This window comes from Oryx dammah, unplaced genomic scaffold, assembly GCF_014754425.2.
Source record: "Oryx dammah isolate SB20612 unplaced genomic scaffold, SCBI_Odam_1.1 HiC_scaffold_1, whole genome shotgun sequence".
NCBI classification, from domain to species: domain Eukaryota; kingdom Metazoa; phylum Chordata; class Mammalia; order Artiodactyla; family Bovidae; genus Oryx; species Oryx dammah.
Genome location: NW_024070185.1, coordinates 78,576,077 through 78,604,042, shown reverse-complemented (window position 1 = coordinate 78,604,042; position 27,966 = coordinate 78,576,077). Strand labels below are relative to the sequence as shown.

Here is a 27,966-nt window from a genome sequence, read left to right as displayed (position 1 = left end):
GGAAGGATTTGTTTTAAGATAGAATGAAGTATAGCCTATTGCAAAGTGGACGGGCAGTAGAAAGTGGATGATACAGTAGAAAGTGAATTAAGAAAGCAGCGAAGTAATTAAAAGAACATTCTGAGCAGGTGAGAAGTGACAACACTGAGCCAGACTGGAAAGACAGGAGTTGGTAGCCAATGAAATGACATTCCAATTACAGATTCGGAACTGGAAACTTTCAAGGCGACACAGTTATGGTAATGGTTAGGCCTAGGATACAGTTCAGAGCTGTTGCATTTATGCTAAGAAGTCAAGGAACTCAGAGGTCAAGTTTGTCATGAAGAGTAGACTGGAGAGAAACCAGTGAATCAGATGATGAAACCCTGAGGAAATGTACCCCTGAGGAAATTAAGCCTGAATGCCCAAATGCACCAGGAATGGTTTTATACCATGTCCACTGAGCTGAGATGGAGCTATGCTCCCAGAATTCCTCTCCCCACATGGTTCCCCGTTGGTGTCAGCCATGAGGGGAATTTTGCACCAGATTTGGAAGCAGGAAGTGAAGCAGCACATTCTTTGTAGACTCTGTGGCAGCTGGCACCCTTCCTTGCTGATTTAAATCTCCCCTTGTTTGGGATGGGTCAGCACCTGACCTGAGCTTCCCAAGCTCCCGCCACTCTCTTACTTCGGCTTCTCTGAGTCCTGGACAAAGTGTATATCAGCTCCAGGTTTGAAGGCACCACCTTCCCCTACAAGTTACCCCCTGAGGTACCAAGACCAGAAGTGATGAGGAAGACGCTAGTTCCAGTTCACCCCGACTGGTTCCAGCTTTCCTCACAAGTTGAAGTCCCAGTTTTCCTTTCCAACCACCAATCTGGCCAACCCCAGTGAATTCAGGCTGAACACCAGACACAGATGCAACAGACCACACGGCCCACTGCCCAGCTATCACCCTTGTGGGAATTCCCCTCTCCATAATAAATCCGTTTGTCTTGCTCACAGATCCTGCTCTGATCAAGCTCTGGCTGACACAGCATCCACTGTGATGGACCAACTTCTCCTCTGTGCCCAGCGTGGTACCGTTGCAGAACCAGGTTCATCTGCCTGACATGCGGCAAGGCAAATGCTGACATGCCAAGGTTGACAGCAAAGCGTGTATTCCCAAGGCAGTCAAATGAGGAGACCCAAGAACACTTCTCATGTGCCTCTCCGAAGGTGAAGGGTTCAGGGTACTTAAGGGATAAAGCTGAGATGTGGGGAGCATGGGGAAAGGGGGTTGGAAGTAAGAAAAGGGGGAGGAATCATCATTCTACCCAGGTACATCTGAGCTACAGGTGTCTTCATGAGACAAGTGTTTAGAAAATGGCACATTAGTATGTTCTTGGGGTAGAGTTTTCGGTTCTCTGATGTCAAGAGGTCACCAGGCAGACAACCGAGCATGCTCAGTTGATGCTTGGGTGGTCTTAACCAGCTACAGCTCTAACTGTACACAGCTGACTCCAAGTTCCTATAAAACAACTTGGGCAAACATCTTATTGTTTAGGCTACATGACACCTGGGGGGCTTCCCAGGCGGTGCTAGTGGTAAAGAACCCGACTGCCAATGCAAGAGATGTAAAAGACACCAGTTCAGTCCCTGGGTTGGGAAGATCACCTGGAGAAAGGCATGGCAACCCACTCGAGTATTCTTTCCTGGAGAATCCCATGGACAGAGGAGCCTGTCAGAGTACAGTTCATAGCGTCGCACAGAGTCGGACAAGACTGAAGCGACTTAGAATGGCACATGACACTTGGAGGACATGTAAGTTTTCTGTAGCAAAAATTATATCGAGCTTGGTCAGCGAAGCCAGGTTACAGGTTTATTGGATCTAACTGATTACTGATGACCCTCAGTTTCAGTACTGGTTATATACCATGCTTGAGGAGGAAAGAGCCACTCTACTCATTTTCCATCTTCTGGGGTTTCCAGGAGCAGTCCTGGGTGAGAGGCGCTGTGAGTGAAGTGAAAGTTGCCCAGTTGTGTCCCACTCTTTGCGATCCCATGGACTATACAGCCCATAGGATTCTCCAGGCCAGAATACTGGAGCGGGTAGCCTTTCCCTTCTCCAGGGAATCTTCCCAACCCAGGGATCAAACCCAGGCCTCCCGCATTGTAGGTGGATTCTTTACCAGCTGAGCCACAAGGGAAGCCAGAGAGACACTGTTGATGGAGGAAAAGTCAGTGGGTGACTATTGGAGTAGCAGGCAGCCACTCAAGGAAGATGAAGGTTTCCAGGGAGGAGGGGAGAGAATAGTTTGGAAGTGGGAACAAGAGAGGAACAACAGCCCATGTACTCCATTTCCAGGGCTGGTGGGAAGTGGGTTATGGAAGAAAAATCACCAGAAATGAAGAACGATTTTGAGGAAGGCTGCCTCAAAAGGTTAGCTGTGATGTATTTTTTCCAGCTTTGTTGAGATATAATTAATGTATAACATTGTATAAGTTGAAAGTTTACAATTTGACAATTTAATAAACATGTATACGGTGAAATGCATACCACAATAAGGTTGGTTAACACATCCTTCACCTCACATAATTACCATTTCTTTGTTGTTGTTAAGCTGAGAATATTAAAGTTCTACTCTCATAGCAACTTTCAAGTATACAACACAGTAGTGTTAACTAGAGCCCCCATGCTATACATTACATCCCTGGAACTTCCTCATCTTATAACTGAAAGTTTGTACTGCTTGACCAACATCTCATTTCTCCCAACCCTCAGTCTCTGTCAACCACCATTCTACCCTGTTTCTATGAACTTGGTTAAGACTCCACATATAGGTGAAATCAGATAATATTTATCTTTCTCTGTCTGAATTATTTCACTTAGCATAATGCCCTCAAGGGACATTCATGTTGATGCAAATGACAAGATTTCCTTTTTATTTCTTTCTTTTCCTATGGCTAAATCATGTTCCATTATTTATATATATATATATATAAAACCACATTTTACTGATCCTTTCTTAGCCTGTTGATGTACACTTAGGCAGTTTTCTATCTTGGCTACTGTGAAAAATGCTGCAATGACCATGGAGTGAAGATATTTTTTCAAGATAGTGATTTCATCTCCTTTGGATAAAGTATTCCGAAGTGCAATTGCTGGATCATATGGCAGTTCTATTTTTAATTTTTTGAGGAACCTCCATTCTGGTTTCCATAGTGGTTGCGCAAATTAATATTACCAGTAACACTGCATGAGGGTTCCCTCTCCTCTATATTCTCACCAGCATTTGTTATCTCTTGTCCTTTTGAGGACAGCCATTCTAACAAGTGTCGGGGATGTCTTATTGTGGTATGATTTTGCATTTCCCCAATCATTAGTGGCGTTGAGCATCTTTTCATGTATTTGTTGGCCATTTGTATGTCTTCTTTAGAAAAATGTCTATTCGAGTTCTCTTTCCATTTTTTAATCAAATTGTTTATTTTTTTTGTTATTGAATGGTATGAGTTCCTGTTATATTTTGCACATTAATCCTTTATCAGATATGGGTTTGCAAATATTTTCTCCTATTCTGTATGTTCCAGCTGGTTTTAATTAGAGCAAGAAGGTGGAGATTCAGCTCAGAGAGCACCTTGGGAATATGCAAGATTTTGCTAAGAACAGAGACTCCAGTTGAAGTGGGATTTGAGGGGGTGGGGTGTGGGGGTAAAAGCTCAAGATGGGAATCATGACTTAAGCTTAAGTCAGCTTAAAGGATGTACAGAGTGATATGGGGATTAGTGTGGGGGTGATGAGAGAGGGCTTGGAGGTCTGGTGGCTATCAGTGAAAACCTGGATGTGAGACAAGGTGGTACTCAGTTTCTGGGGTCGATGGGGGAAGGGGCTCATTCCACCTTCTATCTCATCATCATAGCCTCCTTTTCAAAAGTTTGGTCTTACCAGCTGCTGAAAGCCATGCTGGCCTGAAATGCCATGAGGCAGGGGTGCTGAGGTGACTCCCCCAAAGTTCTCAAAGCTCTTTTCCTTTCTGAAATCCCACTGAGCTCTATCAAGGCCAGGATGGGGGCTACTTTTACAAAAAAACAACAAAACATGTGGACCTCTAGAAAGGGTGTTCTCAAATGTTGATTCCCAACAGGCAGCAGCAGCTTTCCCTGAGAATTTGTTAGAAATGCAGTCTTACTCCCCACCCCCACCCCAGTTCTACTGCAAAAGGAACTCCAGGAGAGGACCCAGCAGTGTGGCTTTAAACTAGGCCACCAGGCGAGTCTCAAGCTCACTAAGGTTTGAGACGCACTATTCCAAAAGAACTCAACAAACCAAACGTCAGTTTAAAATGCAGCTGACTGCCGACCTTGTTCTTATGAGCCTAAAGCCACAGCGCATTAAACGTGAAAAGACTTTTTCAAGGGTCCAATCTGGCCTTGTACCTTACATGTGAAAGGTCCAAGTCAAGGGAGTGTGACTTGTCCAAGCCCTCCTGGCAGGACGGAGATTACAACTCCAAATAACCAAAACAAAATAAAAACAAACAAAAAATGCCCTAGAGTCTGGGAAGTGGTTGTTCCAATGGGCCATCCAGTTGCAGACTTAATATATTTAAATATAGATTGCTATTGTTTCTGCGTTCTCCATTATTCAAGTCAGAGCAACGAGGTCTGTCTTACTTCACCCTGGCTTTTAAAGGTTTATTTCGTTTCGTTTTGTTTTGGGGAATTGCTGAAATGCAGCTTCCTAATGCAGACCCTGAGCCTCTGAGGAATGCAGCAGGCTCCGCAGGAACAGGAGGCTTTCTGCAGCCTGATAAGTCTGCAGACGCTGTGTCTCTATTCTAACTTTTGCCATTTTCAACTCACCGGGCCCCTGGGGAGAGGCGGACAGCCGAACGCTGTGCGTACTGGAGCCTCGGCTGCCTCGGCTTCACCAGAGGAGATTTAGCCTGAAGTTTTGTGACAGATGGAGTTGATAGTCTCTCCACGGAAAGGGGAGGAAAAAAGCGCCAGTTTTTGACAGGCTGCAGACGCCCGGTGCCTCTGGTGGTCGAAGGCTGCGTTGCGCCGCAGTTAAGGTGGTTCGCAAACTCCCGCGCCTGGATCGCAGAGGCTGCTGTAGGCGGCGGTTTCCCTTAAACCGAGGGAGACTGAAACAGACGCTTGCATAGAAACCTTGGAGGATGCCAAGTTATCCCCTTCCTCTTATGTTCTGACTGCGGCCAGAAGGTACTGCGCAACATCCCTAAATATTTTTAATGTATTTTTTTTTTCATCACCGTCTTTTAGAAACTTTCCTTCTTAAAAAAAAATTAATTTGACTTATTGGATTTCTGTCTTGAAAATGACTACAATGCCTGGCTCCAGGGCCATACCTGCCAGATCGGTAAATGGGAACCAGGGTGCTGGGTGGGGGCTGAAAAGGGTGGTGACTATCGATATCCCCCTAGCTAAAGCTTTTGCCTCTTTCTTGTGTGTGTCTGGATTTTTTTTTTTTTTAAGTTTCAGAGTTCCACATTAAATTCTCTGGGTTCTCCCCCCCCCACCCCGTGATGATCCGGCAAAGATGGGGAACTCGGAAAACAAACTGAATTTTGAATTCAGTCGAAAGCACGGATGAGGGCCAGGCAGAATTAATAAAAGTACCAAATAAATAAATAAAACAGAAGAAGAAGAAAGGAAAAAGAGAAGAACCAAACAAAAAGGACCGTGACCAAGCCGGATGCAAACAGCTGCCCCTGAGCCCGGCCCGCTAGTTACCGTGCGCGGGCAAGGGCTCCACATCCGAGCCTCCTTAAGAGTAGGAGGAGCTCCCGGGCCTCTGTCAGGCTCCTTAAGCCGTTCCTTTCAAGCCCTGAATGCCTGAATGTGAGCTGCCCACCACCCTCCCCGCCCTCCCCCACTCCGCAACCCCACTCCAGCGGCTCGTAAAAAAAAAAAAAAAAAAAGTTTCAACAACAACAGGCGGGACCAATAGCATCTCGAAAAGCCGGGAAAGGGGGCCGAGCAAAGGGCGAAAGAGAGTGGAGAAAGGAGAAAGCGGGCAGGCTCGGAGCGCGCGGGGCCGGGGCTCGGCGAGCCGGAGGAGCGTTGCTAATGTTTTTGTTTGTTTGCTTTTCCATGCATGCATAATGAGGGGGCACCGCGGCACCACGCGGGGGCTCCCGGCCCATTTTTGTATTTAAAGCCTCACAGCGAGCGAGTCCGCAGCCGGGCTCAGCGGATCCGCTCCCCGGGCTCCTTGTCACCCGAGAAGCCGCCGCCGAGGGAAGCCCGGGAGCCGCTGCTCTCCCGCCGCGCCGAGTTTCCCGTTTTCACCGTGCCGCCCGGAAAGAGCTCCCCGGAGCCGAAGCCGGGGTCGCCGCGGGCGGAGGGGGAGGGGACGCGGGCGGCCGGGCCGCGGGAAGGCGGGCAGCGCCCGGACGCGAGCCAGGAAGCGGCGCGATGCGAGAACCCGCGGCGGCGGCGCGGCACTGAGTCCGGGAGGAAGGAGCCGCCGCGGCCGCACAACGGATCTGCAGGCGCAGAGCAAAATGCACCCGCGGCGCCGCGCAGTCCCGCAGCCCCGCCGCGGCCCCGCGGCCAGCAACCTCCGAGGGCGGCAGTGAACGCCTCCCGCCACTGCCGGGGGCCGACCGGAGGGGCTCTCCACGGCCGTGCACTTCTAGGAAGCCCCCGCAGCCCAAGCGAGAGCCGACCTTCTGCAAGCAGCGGGGCAACAGCCGGCGGCGCGCATGGATTTATGAAAACACTCATGCAAGAAGTTGGCAGAACTGGGGCAAACTTTTCCGCCGGCTCTGCGTCCGCCGCTCCCCGCGCCTCGTCTCCTTTCCGCTCCTCGCCCGGCGGCCGCCGCTGCCCGCGATGGTCACAGGGCTGCTGGGCGGCGGCGGCGGAGCCCGCAGGGGAACCGTGCCGGGCGCCTGGCTGTGCCTGATGGCGCTGCTGCAGCTGCTGGGCTCGGCGCCGCGGGGCTCGGGGCTGGCGCACGGCCGCCGCCTCATCTGCTGGCAGGCGCTGCTGCAGTGCCAGGGGGAGCCGGAGTGCAGCTACGCCTACAACCAGTACGCCGAGGCGTGCGCGCCGGTGCTGGCGCAGCGCGGCGGGAGCGACGTGCCGGGGGCCGCCGCCGCAGCTGCCGCCTTCCCGGCCTCGGCCGCCTCCTTCTCTTCGCGCTGGCGCTGCCCGAGCCACTGCATCTCGGCCCTCATTCAGCTCAACCACACGCGTCGCGGGCCCGCCTTGGAGGACTGTGACTGTGCGCAGGACGAGAACTGCAAGTCTACCAAGCGCGCCATTGAGCCGTGCCTGCCCCGGACGAGCGGCGGCGGCGCAGGCGGCCCCGGCGCGGGCGCGGGCGGGGTTTTGGGCTGCACCGAGGCCCGGAGGCGCTGTGACCGCGACAGCCGCTGCAACCTGGCGCTTAGCCGCTACCTGACCTACTGCGGCAAGCTCTTCAACGGGCTGCGCTGCACCGACGAGTGCCGCACGGTCATCGAGGACATGCTGGCCATGCCCAAGGCGGCACTGCTCAACGACTGCGTGTGCGACGGCCTGGAACGGCCCATCTGCGAGTCGGTCAAGGAAAACATGGCCCGCCTGTGCTTCGGCGCCGAACTGGGCAATGGCCCGGGCAGCAGCGGCTCGGACGGGGGCCTGGACGACTACTACGACGAGGAGTACGACGACGAGCAGCGCACCGGGGGCACGGGCGGCGAGCAGCCGCTGGACGACGATGACGGGGTCCCGCACCCGCCGCGCCCGGGCGGCGGCGCTGCTGCGGCAGGCGGCCGCGGGGACTTGCCCTACGGGCCCGGGCGCAGGAGCAGCGGCGGCGGCGGCTGCCGCTCGGCACCCCGAAGCGCCTGGACTCTGTTCGCCTCCATCTTGCTGCTCCCGCTGCTCTTTTAGCCCTTGCGCCCCCCGCCGTCGGCCACGGGAGGGTCGGCGACGGGGCACCTGTGTCTGGGGACAGAGGGGTGGTCGGGGATTTTTTTCCAAAACGTTTTCTAGGTGGCTTCTGCCTAGCGGATCTCCGGCCCTCGACTTGTTGCACGATCCTCGCCTCCTCTCCGGAGCAAGACTTTTTGGACATCCTTCCCTGCCCCCATTCCAGGCTCCAGAAACTCCCCGCAGAAGCCGGCCTATCTCCAGACCCCTGGGATGAAACGGGCCTGGCAAGGGGACAGAACCGTAGTCCTGGACTCCGAAGAAAGGATGATGACCAGTGGGGCCTTAAGAGTTTCTAGGGACTGGGTTTGGAGCGGGAGTTTTGAAGAAGGATTTATATTTGCATAGGGACTGTTTATTTGTATTTCTCCTGGCGGGGCGGGGAGGGGGGGGGAGGTTCCGGTATCGACTTTTATTGTGGCCAGTGAGGACATTGCAATCGTAACCGATTCTCGTTTACTGTTGGTTTCCGCGCCCAGAATTGTTTTTGTAAGGGGTGGGGGGGCCGGAGGTGAGGGTGGCGGGCATGAGAAGGGTTAATTTTCCTGAGTTTGGATAGTTTTGAGCCCTTGACTTTAATTTCATTGCCACCACTCAGATCTCTTAGCACATTGCTTAGGATTAAGGATCCAAAAATGCTATCTAGGGAGTTGCTAGTGGTGTTGAACAATGCAAGTTTTTATTTAAAAGAGCTCTGCACTGCCATTTATGAAAGCCTCTTTATGATGTTTGTTTTGTCGTCATTTTTGTTCTTTACACCAAGAAATTGTATGTACAGATATGCAGAGAACATATATTGCCTCTGCTTTTATCAGGGCGCTCACCCCTGGTACTTAGTATATAAAATGTATTGAAACTGGGATTTGTTACCAGTTGCTGTATTTTGTATATAGAATTTTTATAAATTGTATGCTTCAGAAATAATTTATTTTTAAAAAAGAAATTAAAAAATTTAAATCCACATCCATGATACACCTTTCTTGCCTGAAATGTAAAGAATCCATTTGTCACCAGGGATCCAGAACCACCATAAATTGTGAAGTGTGCTCTATCTAGAACAGTTTAAAAATGTACAGTGTATTTTATAGATTTGAAGTTAACATTCTTATTTTCAAGAGAATTTATGAACATTGTAGAAATGTATAAATGCATTTCCAAACTGCCTTAAACATTGTATTTTTATAGACTTTTAAAAAATCCTATGTTTTAAGTAACTGGCTTTGTGTATTTTTTTGTTGTTGTTATTTGATTTTATTAAAATGTGTACATCAGTAAAGAGTTTTAAATAATGAACATGGTGTAGTTACTTTCCAGAGTCACATTGTGGTTAACCCAATAATGGGTGAGAAGCAGGGTGTGGAGGGGCCACTGGGAATCTATCAACCATCAACTGAAATTAAAATATAGTACAAGACTAGAAATGAGGGCTATTATTTCTGCCTTCAAATTTAATGAACAATTAAACATCTGTAAATGAGGCAGCTAAAAAGATGTAATTTGACTGGTCTCCATTGGTATTTACATTTGTGGAGAGGCTTGGCATAGTTTGGGGCTAACCCACACATCTCTTTACCCTCCCTCCTTTACACTGGGACCCCACCCCCCCACCCCCAGCGTCTCCTCTCTGGCTACTAGAAGTCCTTGTCCTCCTACAATCAAACACGCCAATAACATCTGTTACCAATAGGTCTTAGGAAACCTGGGAGATTCAACTTCAAAGTCATTTTCACACTTTGGGTGAAAAAGTACAAAATTTTGTTACAAAACATTCAGGCGGGCAAAAGTAAACATACTGGGGAGAGGAACAATTACCAGAACTTGTAATATTGTTGTGAGGAGTTGTTTAGCAGTGGGCTGAAGGCTGGGTTCCTGCCAGAGCTACTGATCTACACTCAAACGCCCTTAGATAAATAATTACACTCTTAAGCTGTGTCGAGTGCTGATACACTTGACCTTGTAAATAGAAATGTTTGCAGTAGGAATAAACTCCGGCATTGGAAAATCTTTTAAACATTAACACAAAAGAGAGCGCTCTGTCCTCTGGGGATTTGAGTCTGAACCTCGCCAAGCTAGGCACTTGCAAGGGGGAAAAAAAGTTTATTTATCTTCTATTCCTGGTGTTTATTTAAAGCTTTTCATTTTAAACTCGGTGATTGGAAGGCAAGTCAGGAGTTTAAAAGTCACCACAAATAAACTTTGTCTGAGGGGTCGACAGATTAGCAAGATCTCGTGTCTCTTTATATGATATTAACATGTGCTGAGAAAACATAACCAGATTTCTCTGCTGCCTGAAGTAATTAACAAAGCTATGCCCCCTTCCAACTTCCTCCCACTCACTCCCACCCCTACATTGGAAGTTTCTTTTGCCTCTAACTCGCTGAGCTTCGAGGTATTTCTTAATTCATCTAAAACCAAGATTCATATATGCATGGCATTAGAAAGCCCGAGATAGTTGTGATGTCAGTCAGCCCAGGAGAGTGGTGTGTGGCTAGAACCGGGTCACCTGAATGGTTGAGTAAACATATTGTTAAAATAAAGCTGAAAGCGTTGTTTCTTTGGTAAGTGAACAAAGAGTATTCCAAGAGACTTGTAAATGAAATCAGCTTTCTTTACAAAACCAAGAGTTAGCAAATGCTTTTGCATTTGTCCTTAAATATATTTAAATCATCTCCTCCTGTTATTTTAACACATTCTTGACTAAAAGTTAAGTCTTTGTCCCAGTAAAAGGCCCAGTTTTCCCCAGTACGAAGTAAAAGGCATTAGCACTAGAAAAGGCCTGATAATTAACTGCTACAATAAACTCACGACTTGATTTTACAGGGTCCTGTCAAAAGCATCTGCCTGGAGTAAATCAACACAACTCGCTCTTGGGGAGCGCGAGGACTTGAGGCTTTTTGCTTTCTTCTTTGGAGAAAGTGAACATTGATCGGTGGTCCATTTTAATTTAAACAATTCTACACTGGAGCCTAGGAGCCCCCCTCAGCCCTCTGCAGACCTAGTGAATTCCAGAACAGGTTGCTGAGATGTTAGGTTCCCGGATTATAGGTTGCCATCTGCTCCTGGGCAGAAAAGATTTTTACAGATGTTGACATCTGTAATATCTCATGCTCTCAGGGGAGCCTTTGGAATTTTGGACATTTGAGGAGGCCAAATGTCTCATGGAGAATGCCTGGAAGTACCATTACCGAAGGCAAGGGAGCCTTGGCTTTTCCAGGGTAGTGTTAAAAAGCACCCGACTTCTAACAGAAGTCTTCCGGGGTGAGAGCAACTCCTTTTTGGAGTTCATGGAAAATCTGTGTCCTCCCGGCCGCTCCCATTTCCCTGTTAGCAGGTTTGCATTCTCCGTGACAGTTTATTTGTCTTTGGAGGCACTTCAGTGACAAATGTTTAAGGGAGTGTGGGACAATGGTGGAGAACAAGGGGGCAGTTCATTGAGCTGACAGTGACCATACAGTAAATGGAAGGAGGTTCAGGCTTCACTGCTCACCCAAGCACACGGCAACGCTTTTGTGTATGACCACAATGGACATAACATAAGGTCTCTGTTTATTTTCAACAATATCTAGCAATGTACGCCGGCAATACACGTGTGTCAAGTGGGAAATGGCCAGAGGGAACTAAATTCTTGCACTAAGTAGCAGGACATCCCTTAGCGTGGGCAGGGTCCTGACAAATGTCCCTAAGGAAGGAAACCACACACTTCAGGGACCACCATGCTCTGACACGTCTGGGGTGCACTGCAGCTCTCCCAGGGGAGTCCACAAGGGTGAAGACAACTCAGAACCAGCGGTCTCTCTGGATTGAAGAGTCATGAGAAACCTTGTAGAGTGGGAGGTTCCTTCCTCACCACTCCAGCATTTGCACCCCGATTCCTCCAAGCAGTGCTGTGTTGTATAAAATGAAAAGAGAGGAACGTGCCCTGAGAACTTTCCAAGATTGCAGACTCAGCACTGAAAATCTTCCCACTTTCAACTTTACCTTTGAATGATTAGCTCACATGTTTTAACAGTGGAAGTTCTCCAACTTCCTCATGTGACCTTTTTTGATCCCGTAAAAAAGAAAAGCACACATGATTTGGTTTCTGACATCTCACACCAAGGACCTTTGGAAACAGGGTCAGCTGACCCAGTGTCTCCTAGCTCCCCAAAGCAAGGTTGTTGGGAAGCATCTTGTTACAATGCCCATGGCCCAGGAACAGTTCCAGGAGGCTTGGGCTTCCAGTGGGTCTAGCAGCCTTGTGAGTTAAGTAAAGTCAGAAGTTACTGTATTCTATTGGAGAGATTGCTTCTGCTGGACAGTTGAAAAGCTTCACCCTTGACTATTTGAATGACATAAGTAATGTGCTATTAGCATAAATACCTTCTAAGGCATCCATTTAATCAATTTCTTAAATAACAGAATGATCTACTACAAAATAGTGGACTGTATACACTATATTTTGGCACAAAGATGGTCATTCTCCCACTAGTAACCAGGGGCTCTAAATAAATGATTTCAACAATGTTTTATTAAAGGACGACAAGAGCCCTCCAGCTGCATTAATCGGGGAGAAGTCGAGTGGCACTTTTGTTATGGAAATGTTAAGCACATAATAGCACTGGCAAACAATGTGCAGCCACTTCATTCTTTCAGCCATGCTGACACCTCTTAAAGAGGAACTGCAGGGAAGGATGTGGGAAAGATTTGCTTTGCGAGAAAGCTTTCAGCTAATATTTTGGAGGGCTACCTCCAAACCCTGTGTAATATGCATGCGATAGAACCAAGAAAGGCTGCTAACATATTGAAAGTTTCCTTACCTTATTTCAGGAGCTTGGGTTCCTTAAGAAAATCATATATTTACATTTTTTTGACATGACATTTGTCAAAATTATATTTGGGTGATTTGGTAGTGCTGCAAGTCCAGTTTTAGAATGTGGATCAAAGACAGTTTCTCTCGATGGTGCTGATATATACTGTAGTAGCTTTACCGAGTTCCCCTTAAGCAAGCAGGGTAAGTCTGCAAACAGGTGTAAACACTTGTCATCAAGGACATCTTCAATCTATAACCAAAAAAATAAGTCCTATTATCTATTTCCAGACTTTATGGACACCTTTATATTCTCTGGTTATCAGTATGAATTTTTCTGTTTATTTCTATATTTAAATGTAATATATTTGTGGGGTCTCAGGTGCTAGAAAGGAGTCATTTTCTCACAACTACCACATATCATAATAAGGAACATTTCAGTGAGATCAGAGGCCTTTTTGACGGACACCTTTTTTATGAAAGTGCCAGTCATCTAACCTTCAATTTTAACCCTAGTTTCCTCTTACCTGTCAAGTAGTTATGCCTGTTTGGAGCATCCTTCTACAGCGAACATTGATGTAAGCTCTTAGGATGACCGAGACCAATGCCTGTAATCCTGAACAAGTGAGGGTAGTGGAGGGTGAACAAAAAGAATCTGCTTCAATTTTACAGATATCTGTTGAGGAGCTACCATTGTATGTATGATGTACTTTCATCCCTGGACAAGCTGGCAGGTAGGATGGGGATACAGACACCCATGTCCTTTCAACATCACATGGCGAGCATAGAGGAGGATGATCAGATGACTTAGCCTGGGTTTAAGGAAAGCTTGGAGAAAAAGACAAGCTTGGAGCTAAGTCTGAAGACAGGAGTGGACATTAACAAGAATGGTGGGGAAGACATTTCCATCAGAGGGAACCACACGTCCTAAGGCATGAAGGGACTGGACAACATAGCATGTGCACATGTGTGTGTGTGTATGTGTGCACGCATGCATGTGTGCATGGTTGCATATGTTTATATGTGTGATTGTGTCACCAACAACATGTAAAGTGGGAAGTAACAAGGATGGGGCTTGAAAGGAGGGCTAATATTAGGTCATAGAAGCCTTGAAAGTCATTCTAGGCATTGACTTTATCTTGCCCAGTGTCCATGACAGGAAACCTCTGCAAACTCCCAGCTGAAGGCTCCAAAAGTTCACCTTCTTAAACAGAGTACATGGTGGTTTTAAAGCATGAAGACCAGAGACAGGGACTAGTTGCTCAGTTACTAGTTACCTAGTTACTGCTAGGTCCACTTAAAAAAAAAAAAAAAGTCAGATCACTGTGTTGGGTCAAACATGGAGCATTCAGGGAAGGAGAAGGCCAACCGCTGGATTACTAGGTTTCAGGCTAGCAGTCCTCAGGAAAGAAATATTCAGGGGCTAGTTTTGTTTGGGGATATAAGGAATATCCATTTGGCAGTGCACTGAAGAAAACCAGCTTCAGGGCTGAAGCTTGAGGCAGGAGTCAGACTTATAGAGTGGTCATGGTTAAGACTCTAAGAGTGATGAACCCAAAGAAAGTGTAGAGAGAAGAGGGCAGCGGGCAGAGGAACAAGTGCCCAGGAAAGGAATCCCAGAAGGGAAAATAGAAGGGCAGAGGCATCGTAAGAGAAGCAGAAGCATGGAATGATAAAGCTTCTGGACATGGACACCTAAATATGAAAATGCCTGAGACTAGTGCATGTGTGTGTTCAGTATATACACTCTAGGTCTGCTTGTGTCAAGAGACTGAAGTCATACTTTTTGTACCACATTGATTCTCAAAATGTGGCGTTGCAGGTAACTATTACTTTCTTTCTTACATAATTATTGTTGTTCTTATGCAATCACTAAGACGTGTCCAATTCTTTGTGACCCTATGGCCTGCAGCAAGCTTCCCTGTCCTTCACTGTCTCCCGGAGTTTGCTCAGATTTATGTCCATTGAGTCAGTAATGCTATCTAACCATCTCATACTCTGCCCCCGCTTCTCCTTTTGCCTTCAATTTTTCCCAGGATCAGAGTCTTTTCCAACAAGTCGACTCTTCGCCTCAGGTGGCCAAAGTACTGGAGCTTCAGCTTTAGTATCAGTCCTTGAAATGAATATTCAGGGTTGATTTTCTTTAGGATTGATTAGTCTGATCTCCTTGCAGTCCAAGGGACTCTCAAGAGTCTTCTCCAACACCACTGTTTGAAAGCATCAATTCTTCGGCACTCAACCTTCTTTATGGTCCAAATCTCATACCCATGCATGACCACTGGAAAAACCACAGCTTTGACTAGATGAACCTTTGTCGGCGAAGTAACATCTCTGCTTTTTAATATGCTGTCTAGGTGTGTCATAGCTTTTCTTCCAAGGAGGAAGAGTCATTTGATTTCATGGTTGCACTCACCATCTGCAGTGATTTTGGAGCCCAAGAAAATAAAATCTGTCACTATTTCCAATTTTCCCTTCTATTTGCCGTGAAGTGATGGGATCAGATGCCATGGTCTTAGTTTTTTGAATGTTGAGTTTTAAGCCAGCTTTTTCACTCTCTCTCACCCTCATCAAGAGTATCTTTAGTTCCTCTTGTTCCTTAGTATGATAAGACAAAAAGAAATGACACTGGAAAATGAACTTCGCCCCCACCCAGGTGGGAAGATTCTGATACACTACTAAGGAGGAGTGGAGGGCAACTTCTAACAGCTCCAGAAACAATGAAGCAGCTGGGCCAAAGCAGAAATGATGCTCAGTTGTGGATATGTCTGGTGGTTAAAATCCGATGCTGTAAGTTCAGTTCAGTCACTCAGTTGTGTCCGACTCTTTGTGACCCTAAGAATCGCAGCACGCCAGGCCTCCCTGTCCATCACCAACTCCCGGAGTTGACTCAAACTCACGTCCATCGAGTCCGTGATGCCATCTAGCCATCTCATCCTCTGTCGTCCCCTTCTTCTCCTGCCCCCAATCCCTCCCAGCATCAGAGTCTTTTCCAATGAGTCAACTCTTCGCATGAGGTGGCCAAAGTACTGGAGTTTCAGCTTTAGCATCATTCCTTCCAAAGAAATCCCAGGGCTGATCTCCTTCAGAATGGATGGGTTGGATCTCCTTGCAGTCCAAGGGACTCTCAAGAGTCTTCTCCAACACCACAGTTCAAAAGCATCAATTCTTTGGTGCTCAGTCTTTTTCACAGTCCAACTCTCACATCCATACATGACCACAAGAAAAACCATAGCCTTGACTAGATGGACTTTAGTCGGCAAAATAATGTCTCTGCTTTTGAATATGCTATCTAGGTTGGTCATAACTTTTCTTCTAAGGAGTAAGCGTCTTTTAATTTCATGGCTGCAATCACTATCTGCCTGACACTGTTTCCACTGTTTCCCCATCTATTTCCCATGAAATGATGGGACCGGATGCCATGATCTTCGTTTTCTGAATGTTGAGCTTTAGGCCAACTTTTTCACTCTCCACTTTCACTTTCATCAAGAGGCTTAGGGGTGTCATCTGCATATCTGAGGTTATTGATATTTCTCCTGGCAATCTTGATTCCAGCTTGTGTTTCTTCCAGTCCAGCGTTTCTCATGATGTACTGTGCATATAAGTTAAATAAGCAGGGTGACAATATACAGCCTTGACGTACTCCTTTTCCTATTTGGAACCAGTCTGTTGTTCCATGTCCAGTTCTAACTGTTGCTTCCTGACCTGCATACAGATTTCTTAAGAGGCAGGTCAGGTGGTCTGGTATTCCCATCTCTTTCAGAATTTTCCACAGTTTATTGTGATCCACACAGTCAAAGGCTTCGGCATAGTCAATAAAGCAGAAGTAGATGTTTTTCTGGAACTCTCTTGCTTTTTCCATGATCCAGCAGATGTTGGCAATTTGATCTCTGGTTCCTCTGTCTTTTCTAAAACCAGCTTGAACATCAGGAAGTTCACAGTTCATGTATTGCTGAAGTCTGGCTTGGAGAATTTTGAGCATTACTTTACTAGCATGTGAGATGAGTGCAATTGTGCGGTAGTTTGAGCATTCTTTGGCATTGCCTTTCTTTGAGGTTGGAATGAAAACTGACCTTTCTCAGTCCTGTGGCTACTGCTGTGTTTTCCAAATTTGCTGGCATATTGAGTGAAGCACTTTCACAGCATCATCTTTCAGGACTTGAAATAGCTCAACTGAATTCCATCACCTCCATTAGCTTTGTTCCTAGTGATGCTTTCTAAGGCCCTCTTACTTCACATTCCAGGATGTCTGGCTCTAGGTGAGTGGTCACACCATCGTGATTATCTGGGTCGTGAAGATCTTTTTTGTACAGTTCCGTGTATTCTTGCCACCTCTTCTTAATATCTTCTGCTTCTGTTAGGTCCATACCATTTCTGTCCTTTATCGAGCCCATCTTTCCATGAAATGTTCCCTTGGTATCTCTAATTTTCTTGAAGAGATCTCTAGTCTTTCCCATTCTGTTCTTTTCCTCTATTTCTTTGCATTGATCACTGAAGAAGGCTTTCTTATCTCTTCTTGCTATTCTTTGGAACTCTGCATTCAGATGCTTATATCTTTCCTTTTCTCCTTTGCTTTTCACTTCTCTTTTCACAGCTATTTGTAAGGCCTCCCCAAAGAGCCATTTTGCTTTTTTACATTTCTTTTCCACGGGGATGGTCTTGATCCCTGTCTCCTGTACAATGTCACGAACCTCCGTCCATAGTTCATCAGGCACTCTATCCATCAGATCTAGGTCCTTAAATCTATTCCTCACTTCCGACTCCTGGTCTTGTTTTTGTTGACTGTGTAGAGCTTCTCCATCTTTGGCTGCAAAGAATATAATCAATCTGATTTTGGTGTTGACCATCTGGTGATGTCCATGTGTAGAGTCTTCTCTTGTGTTGTTGGAAGAGGGTGTTTGCTATGACCAGTGTATTTTCTTCGCAAAACTCTATTAGTCTTTGCCCTGCTTCATTCAGCATTCCAAGGCCAAATTTGCCTGTTACTCCAGGTGTTTCTCGACTTCCTACTTTTGCATTCCAGTCCCTTATAATGAAAAAGACATCTTTTTTGGGTGTTACTTCTAAAAAGTCTTATAAGTCTTCATAGAACCGTTCAACTTCAGCTTCTTCAGCATTACTAGTTGGGGCATAGACTTGGATAACTGTGATATTGAATGGTTTGCCTTGGAGATGAACAGAGATCATTCTGTCATTTTTGAGATTGCATCCAAGTACTGCATTTCAGACTCTTTTGTTGACCATGATGGCTACTCCATTTCTTCTAAGGGATTCTTGCCTGCAGTAGTAGATATAATGGTCATCTGAGTTAAATTTACCCATTCCAGTCCATTTTAGTTCGCTGATTCCTAGAATGTTGACGTTCACTCTTGACGTTTCTTGTTTGACCGCTTCCAATTTGCCTTGGACACTGGCAAATGTGATGCAAGTGGCAGCTTGAAAAGCACTTGCACTTTGGTGCCCTCTTCTCTTGCTGCTTTTGGAGTACAGCTGTCATAATAAGAAACTTGGGCCAACCTGCTAGATGTAAGGGACACATTTCTCAGCTGCCTCCATCACACCAGTCAATTCCAAGTCATGTGAATGAGGCCATCAGGAATATACACTCCCGCTACCTGACCCCCAGCTAACCACAGCCAAGAGAGCCCAGAAAAGGTCAGCAAAGAAGTGCCCTGTTGTGTCCACTGTCTAAACTGCCTACCAACAAAATCATGAGCAAATAAATGATAACAGCTTTAAGTCACCAAGTTTTGGGGTGGTCTATTGTGGAAGCCAAATAATAACCAGTTTCCTGCAAGCACCCTAAATAGCAGTCCCTTTATAAAAAAATGCTATTTGTTACAGTAAATTAATTTTTGCAAAAATAAAAAAAATCAGTTGACAATGAACAAGGGGCTTCATTTGACCATTTAAGTGATGTATATCTGTTGTCTATTTCTAGAACTTACTAATGCTTATTTAAAAAATAATATGTAATATGCAAGTTTGTGATTGATTAATTTACTTGCAGATAATTTGTTCTGCCAGAATATAATCATATGTTTTCATTTAGGCACATGTCAAGAATTAAGGTATGTTTTAGTTTCTAAAAGTGCTGTAATAAATTTTGGCTTAACTCTTCTATCAGAACTTTGCTAGAAGAAGACAACCATACAATGAACTGAAAATTATGGGATTTAATTCTTCCACTTGTAAAACACATAAAAAACCCCAGAATGATTAGTCATACATATAAAAGTTTACATTTTCCCGCATATATCTGTGAGGCATGAACACATTTTGAGAAAGGAAAGATAAACAAAACGCTTAGTGAGCCAGTATAGAGCAAGAAGAGGGTGTGGTCATTCTTTAATACAGAAAGAATGATCTTGTTACAAGACTGCAAAGCACAGGGAACAAGATTCAGAAAATAGGTTTATATGATGGCTCACACTGCTTGTGGGCAGGAAGGCTCACTTTCTAGCTCACTGCTGTATACACTGAATCTAGAGTGTCCCTTGGCACATTGAAAGCACTCAATAAACTCTGATTGAATGAATGGGTGAATGAATCAGCAAAAGAACTGATGAATAAAAGATCTCTTGAGACAGTTCTTGTTCTAACAAGAAGCATTGTTTTTATGATTTATTTTCATTTGTCATGTTGCTTTTGGAAACAGAGTAATTTTACAATTTGAATTATTTTAGCAGCAGCAGCAGCAGCATTAGAAAAAGATCACTTCATGAAAATTTGAGGTAGACTAAGGGCCTCTTGAGAAATCTGTATGCAGGTCAGGATGCAACAGTTAGAACCTGACATGGAACAACAGAATGGTTCCAAATAGGAAAAGGAGTACATCAAGGCTGTATATTGTCACCCTGCTTATTTAACTTCTATGCAGAGTACCTCATGAGAAACGCTGGACTGAAAGAAACACAAGCTGGAATCAAGATTGCCGGGAGAAATATCAATCACCTCAGATATGCAGATGACATCACCCTTATGGCAGAAAGTGAAGAGGAACTAAAAAGCCTCTTGATGAAAGTGAAAGAGGAGAGTGAAAAAGTTGGCCTAAAGCTCAATATTCAGAAAATGAAGATCATGGCATCTGGTCCCATCACTTCATGGGAAATAGATGGGGAAACAGTGGAAACAGTGTCAGGCTTTATTTTTTTGGGCTCCAAAATCACTGCAGATGGTGCTTGCAGCCATGAAATTAAAAGACGCTTACTCCTTGGAAGAAAAGTTATGACCAACCTAGATAGCATATTCAAAAGCAGAGACATTACTTTGCCGACTAAGGTCCATCTAGTCAAGGCTATGGTTTTTCCAGTGGTCATGTATGGATGTGAGAGTTGGACTGTGAAGAAGGCTGAGTGCCAAAGAACTGATGCTTCTGAACTGAGGTATTGGAGAACACTCTTGAGAGTCCTTTGGACTGCAAGGAGATCCAACCAGTCCATTCTGAAGGAGATCAGCCCTGGGATTTCTTTGGAAGGAATGATGCTAAAGCTGAAGCTCCAGTACTTTGGCCACCTCATGCGAAGAGTTGACTCATTGGAAAAGACTCTGATGCTGGGAGGGATTGGGGGCAGGAGGAGAAGGGGACGACAGAGGATGAGATGGCTGGATGGCATCACTGACTCGATGGACGTGAGTCTGAGTGAGCTCCAGGAGTTGGTGATGGACAGGGAGGCCTGGCGTGCTGCCATTCATGTGGTCGCAAAGAGTCAGACATGACTGAGCAGCTGAACTGAACTGAGAAGGACAAAGCAAGTCACAAGACCAGGCCCAGCTTCAAGGGTAGAGAGGTAGACTCTGTCTTGATGAGAAGAAAGGCAAAGTCAAGTTGCCAAGGAGCATGCACTCAGAGATGGGAAGAATTATGGAAGCCAATTTGTAAACACTCTCACAGTCACAAATGTGGCCCTTGATTTCTGCAGGAATGATAGGAAGAAAGAAAGGTTAGAGAGTAGTTTATAGCTTTAATTTTCAATCATAGAATGTTAGATCCAAAAGGGAAGAACAGACCTGAAATACCAGTCTACTCTTTTATTCACAAAAAATTTACAATGTGATATGATACATAGTAGGACTATTATTTCACTTTCTTCTGCTTCATAATGTTTTACTTTGCATAATACAGTACTTTTTGCCTTCCAGAGAAAATTTAGAATTAGCTTCTGATATTTCTTTCAAAAGCTTTCATTGAAACTTTGATTGGGATTGGGTGTAATTCATAGATTGATATAGAGACAACTGGTAACTCTATAGTAGTCTTTCCATCTTTCCAGTTAGATAAATATTATACAGATCCATAAACAGGTTTTACTATACATTTTTACCTTCTTTTTTTATTCAGGTTTTACTTCTTTCTTTTTTGATTTATTTCTAGGCACTTTGTAGTTTTTGTTGGATGATGGTGATGATGATGATGACGACATTGCCTAATTCATTATCGCTGGCACGTAGAAAACTTGGGTTTTGAATGTTGATCTTGTATCTAATCACCTGTTGAGCTCTTATGGGCTTTAGTTATTGGGAAGAGATGCTCCTTGATAGTTTAGACATATAAAACTGTATTAATGATTATCAAACTTGTTGGTCAAGGAAGATTTATACTTTTAAAAATTACTGAGATTTTTGTCTATATGGGTGTAAAGAGTTAGGGGGCACAATTTCTAACCCTGCTATGACTTCTGACACCAGTTGCAACTTTGAGGTTGAGTAATTTACTGGGAGGACTCAGAACTCACTGAGAGCTGCTATACTCACCGTTTCTCACTGGGAAAAAGTTTATAGAGCAGAAACAGGACAAGTTGTCAGCAGAGCTTCCATGCTCTCTCTTCATGGAGTCAGGGTATACGTGAAAATACATGTAGACTACTGCCAACCAGAGAAGCATGCCTGAGCCCCGGGTACAGAGTTTTTATTGTGGCTCCATTATGTATACATAATTGCTTGATTGATTGCCCAAATGGTTGATCTTAGTCTCCAGGTCGACTGATACCATGTGACCCATGAATCACATTATTGGCCTTTCTGGTAAAACCAGCTCCTACTATAAGATGTGGCTAGATCCCCAGCTTAAATAACTTCATTGCTGCTGCTGCTGCTGCTGTTGCTGCTAAGTCGCTTCAGTTGTGTCAGACTCTGTGCGATCCTTTAGACAGCAGCCCACAAGGCTCCCGCATCCCTGGGATTCTCCAGGCAAGAACACTGGAGTGGGTTGCCATTTCCTTCTCCAATGCATGAAAGTGAGAAGTGAAAGTGAAGTCGTTCAGTTGTGTCCGACTCTTAGCGACCCCATGGACTGCAACCTACCAGGTTCCTCTGTCCATGGGATTTTCAGGCAAGAGTACTGGAGTGAGTTGATATTTCTTTCTCCAAATAACTTCCCTACTACCTGTTTAATCCAAGACCTCCAAGGAAATAAAAATTACCTCCAGAAGCTGAGGGCAAAGGCCAGACCTTTTTTGGGCAAGATTAACCTAGTGGGCTCTGTACATCCATATTTGCTGTTGTGCTGTTCTCAGTCGCTCAGTCCTGTCTGACTCTTTGAAACCCCATGAACTGTAGTAATCCCATATATGGATTTATACTTTTAAAAATTAATCCCATATCCATGGGATTATCCCAGCAAGAATATTGGCGTGAGCCACCATTTCCTCCTCCAGAGGATCTTTCTGACCCAGAGATCGAACTTGTGTCTCCTGCATCGACAGGCAGATTCTTTACCACTGAGCCACCTGGGAAGCCCCATACTCATATTTACCATATTATATATAAAAACAAATACATTTTAAAAATGTAAAATAAGTAATTAAGAATAAGAAACTTATACATGTTAAGATAAATAATATATTTTAATGGAAAATGTCTTTTTTAAAAAAGTAGTAAAAAGGCAGCTAAATTTCTATATCTGCTTCTATGTTCAATCTATTCCTATATGATATAAGAGATACACTATATATATTGTATATGTGTATATATATATAAAGCAGGGATAATTCAATTGTCTTTTCAGATAATTATGGACATTCTTCTTTGATATACTACAATAGTCAATAAGTGGTAGATTTTTAAAGCTTAATTGTTAGGTAGAATCTGAAACCATATCAATAACTATTTCATAATCTGTGATGTTAACTCTATCTTGCCATTTTAATGAAACTTTCATTTATGCATGATTTTAAATCTATTTGGTTTTTGAAAAATGAAAGTGAAAGTTGCTCAGTCGTGTCCGACTCTTTGCAACTCTTTGAACTATACAGTCCATGGAATTATACAGGCCAAAATACTGGAATGGGTGGCCTTTCCCTTCTCCAGGGGATCTTCCCAACCCAGGGATCAAACCCAGGTCTCCTGCGTTGCAGGCAGATTCTTTACCAACTGAGCTATGAGGGGAGCCCATTTTGAAAAATATTTGTTATTGAATTATGAAGATAATTCAAATATCAACACATACTAATTTATAATATAAAATAAACAATGCTTGTTAATATCACCACCAATTTCATCCTAAAATTCTCTAATTATTGGAAATATATTAGGTTCATATTGAGAGATACAAGTTTTCCAAAATTCTCATTTTTGCATGCAAGATCTAATGTTATGTTGACAACAAATCCTGTTATTGTCCTTTGACTGTGTTTATTTCTAACAAAAATATTTGCCAAATATTCAAGTTTGAATAAAAATAGTTTATCTTTCATTCTTTCACATAAAAGCAGTATTTAATGGAAAATGGCTACTTCAGTTCACATCTCAAACAACCACACAAACACACAGGTGTTTTTCCTTGAGTAAAACATTTAATGAAGCGAAAATACATGTTCTCCCCATTTTGTCACACAGAATGTTAAAAAGACGTGTACTCTAGTGTTGAGTTTAAACAAAATTTCCATTGTTTCACTGCAGAGATTCTTAGGTGGCACTTTCAAATTTTTTTAGTAGTAGTGCAAGGCAGTGATGAGTATGACTACTAGTGTAGTTTGGTACTATTGCCTTGATGGGTGCTAAATCAATATCAGTCTTAGTCACCATTGCTTTTGCTCCAACAGTCAAATGTCAATACAGTGAAAAAAGAAAATAGTGCCTAAGGATTATTATGAAAACAATTTTTACCTCATGGCAACCTTGAAAGTTATTGAGGGCCCTCCAGGAATTCATGCACCACTTTTGAAAACTGCTAATACAATTTTTTCCTTTCTGTGCTGTGCTGTGTTTAGGCACTCAGTGGTGTCCAACTCTTTGCGATCCCATGGACAGTAGCCCACCAGGCCCCTCTGTCCATGGGTAGTCTCTAGGCAGGAATGGAGTGGGTTGCCATGCCCTCCTCCAAGGGATCTTTCCAACCCAGGGATTGAACCCAGCTCTCCCACACTGCAGGTGAATTCTTTACTGGTTGAGCCACCAGGAAAGCCCTTCTAATGTTTATAGTATTTATGCCTCATAATTTTTATGTCATATTCCCTGGCTAGAATTGCCAGTATAATGTTAAACAGGAAGGCATGATAAGAAGTGGCCATTCTCCTTGTTTCCTGACATTAGGAGAATTAGTTCTGTTTCTATTATGATGCTTGATATAGGTTTCTAGTACATGCTTTATGAAATTAAGGAAATGTTTTTTCACTATTGGTCTGCTGAGCAATTATACTTCATGAGCTATTGTCAGTGATTTATAATTTTACAAAATAAAATCAATTTAACCTAGATTTCTAAAACATTAATATTGCATTGTATAAATTAGTCCCTTTCAGATTTTTAGTCTCTAAATTTTATGTTTATGTCTTCCTTCTTTCTTAATCTTTTATGTACCTTCTTTCTTTTGATGTTTTGCTCATATTATTTTTTTCAACAATGTTTTCTTGAGTTTCATCTATGAAATTCATACTGGGATTGTTTCTTCTATTGTTAATTTTTTATGTCATTATTGGTTTCTTATTTCTACTTTATTTTTCTTTCTTACCTTTTTGGGTTCTTGAACTAAATTCTCTTTTTTAAAAAAAAATTTGTTTTTCTCTCTGTTGGGTGGTCATTGCTATGTTAGCTTTTCCCTAGTTGTGGACAGTGGGGCTACTCTCCATCTGTGGTGTGCTGGCTTCTCATTGTGATGACTTCTCTTGTTGCACAATTTTAGGGTACTTGGGCTTCAGTAATGGCTGCTCCTGGGTTCTAGAGCACAGGCTCATTAGTTGTGGCACACAGGCTACATCCCCAGCATGTGGGATCTTCCTGGATCAGGGATTGAACCTGTGGCTTCTGCATTGGCAGGTGGATTCTTTACCACTGAGCCACCAGGGAAGCCCTATGTTTTAAATTTACCATGTTTCTGTCATTTTGCTGTGTGCCTCGCCTCCCACCCTAACTCTCCTAATTGTTTGAAAGTTATACATTTCATTTCTACTTTTCCTAGTGTTTATCTTAAATTTTAACCCATATATTCATTAGTTTTTCTCAATGTTTAAAGTTAGTCTACATTATCCTCCTAAAGAAAAAAAAATCACTTTTCCTAAGACTTTCTTCCCTCCACCACTTCCAAGCTGTGTCATAAATCATTTGCTCTGTTTTGCTCCTCATATCTTTCTTTTCAATCCATCTTTTCTTAGAATTAACAATACATACCACTGGCTTTTGGGGGAAAATAGAAAACTGAGGTAATCAATTATATCTACCATTAGTTAAGCGCTATGAGATAAAAGCAAAGTAAAAAAACTTATTTTTCCAGCTAGAACCAAAGTTCCTCTTCGGGAAGAAATGGCCTATTTAGGGAGAACTGGGATAAGTTGTTGGGTAGAATAAGAGGCTTCAGAATGGAAAGCTTGGCTTGAGAACATAAAAAGGTAATTCAAGTGTTTTTTATGAGAAGTAACCATAATGTGTAGTGAGGAAATCAGAAGTTAGAGGAGAAGAGAATAAGAAAGTGGAGACTGAGGTAAGACACAGCAGCATGGCAAAAGATGGAACATGGTACCACAGAAAGAGCGGATGGACTTACAGATAACAAGGAATATCTAATATTCATTTTAAATTCCATGGTAGCTTAGCTGGTAAAGAATCCACCTGTAATGCAGGAGACCCCGGTTTGATTCCTGGGTTGGGACGATCCCCTGGAGGAGGGCATGGCAACTCACTCCAGTATTCTTGCCTGGAGAATCCCCATGGACAGAGGAGCCTGATGGGCTACAGTCCATGGGGTTGCAAAGAGTCGGACACAATTGTGCAGCTAAGCACAGCACAGCACATGGAACTTACATACATATTCTTTGCTGTTATTTATAAAACTCCCATAAAAATATACTCTCCTTGATGCTTCTGGTTTTTGTTAAGTGATGGAAATGTGATTCAGGAAGAAACAGATTTTTGTCATTGCAGGTTAGCCTTGGTGCAAATAAACAGATCCAAGATGCAGAGAGGGGGATGAGAATACAGAAAACATAAGATATTAGACTTCAAAGGGACTAGGAAAAAATGATGCCATGAGAACTGATGGATTCTTATAGAAAACCCAGGGACTCCCTATAGAAACAGGAATGGAGGTTCCATATCTTAATGTACAAGAACATGGGCAGATGGTCAAAGAATGGCAGCTGTTAATATTACTGGGAATGGAGACAATTTGAACCCTACCTCTGCTGAAGGGAAAAATGCAAACAAAATGAGTTCATCCTACGAAGTTAATGCTGTACTATAGATGCCCATCAAATCTGAAGTGCCCAGTCCAGTTCAGTTCAGTTCAGTCACTCAGTCGTGTCCAACTCTTTGCGACCCCATGAATCACAGCATGCCAGGCCTCCCTGCCCATCACCATCTCCCGGAGTTCACTCAGACTCACGTCCATTGAGTCGGTGATACCATCCAGCCATCTCATCCTCTGTTGCCCCTTCTCCTCCTGCCTCCAATCCCTCCCAGCATCAGAGTCTTTTCCAATGAGTCAACTTTTTGCATGAGGTAGCCAAAGTACTGGAGTTTGAGCTTTAGCATCATTCCTTCCAAAGAAATCCCAGGGTTGATCTCCTTCAGAATGGACTGGTTGGATCTCCTTGCAGTCCAAGGGACTCTCAAGAGTCTTCTCCAACACCACAGTTCAAACACATCAATTCTTCGGCACTCAGCTTTCTTCACAGTCCAACTCTCACATTCATACATGACAACAGGAAAAACCATAGCCTTGACTGGATGGACCTTAGTCGGCAAAGTAATGTCTCTGCTTTTGAATATGTTATCTAGGTTGCTCATAATTTTTCTTCCAAGGAGTAAGCGTCTTTTAATTTTATGGCTGCAGTTACCATCTGCAGTGATTTTGGAGCCCAAAAATATAAAGCCTGACACTGTTTCCGCTGTTCCCCATCTATTTCCCATGAAGTGATGGGACCAGATGCCATGATCTTTGTTTTCTGAATGTTGAGCTTTAAGCCAACGTTTTCACTCTCCTCTTTCTCTTTCATCAAGACGCTTTTTAGTTCCTCTTCACTTTCTGCCATAAGTGTAGTGTCATCTGAGGTTATTGATATTTCTCCTGGCAATCTTGATTCTAGCTTGTGCTTCTTCCAGCCCAGTGTTTCTCATAATGGACTCTGCATAGAAGTTAAATAAGCAGGGTGACAATATACAGCCTTGACGTACTCCTTTTCCTATTTGGAACCAGTCTGTTGTTCCATGTCCAGTTCTAACTGTTGCTTCCTGACCTGCATATAGCTTTCTCAAGAGGCAGGTCAGGTGGTCTGGTATTCCCATCTCTTTCAGAATTTTCCACAGTTTATTGTGATCCACACAGTCAAAGGCTTTGGCATAGTCAATAAAGCAGAAATACATGTTTTTCTTTAACTCTCTTGCTTTTTCCATGATCCAGCAGATGTTGGCAATTTGATCTCTGGTTCCTCTGCCTTTTTTAAAACCAGCTTGAACATCAGGAAGTTCACGGTTCATGTATTGCCGAAGCCTGGCTTGGAGAATTTGGAGCATTACTTTACTAGCGTGTGAGATGAGTGCGGTAGTTTGAGCATTCTTTGGCATTGCCTTTCTTTGGGATTGGAATGAAAACTGACCTTTTCCAGTCCTGTGGCCACTGCTGAGTTTTCTAAATTTGCTGGCATATTGAGTGCAGTACTTTCACAGCATCATCTTTCAGGATTTGAAATAGCTCAACTGGAATGCCATCACCTCCACTAGCTTTGTTCATAGTGATGCTTTCTAAGGCCCTCTTGACTTCCTATTCCAGGATGTCTGGCTCTAGGTGAGGGATCACACCATCATGATTATCTTGATGGTGAAGATCATTTTAGTACTGTTCTTCT

At 44.0% G+C, this 27,966-nt stretch overlaps 1 protein-coding gene across 1 annotated transcript; it reads left to right on the top strand.

Annotated features, from left to right (window-relative positions):
- The first annotated feature begins 4,821 nt into the window (after nt 1-4,821).
- Nucleotides 4,822-9,198, top strand: GAS1 (growth arrest specific 1). Its single transcript, XM_040245046.1, has one exon. It carries the CDS (start codon nt 6,820-6,822, stop codon nt 7,864-7,866), a length of 1,047 nt encoding a protein of 348 aa, XP_040100980.1. The 5' UTR covers nt 4,822-6,819; the 3' UTR covers nt 7,867-9,198.
- The last annotated feature ends 18,768 nt before the right edge of the window (nt 9,199-27,966 follow it).

Excerpts from the sequence above, each read along its gene's own strand:
- GAS1 (XM_040245046.1), top strand. The coding sequence starts at position 6,820 with ATGGTCACAGGGCTGCTGGGCGGCGGCGGCGGAGCCCGCAGGGGAACC.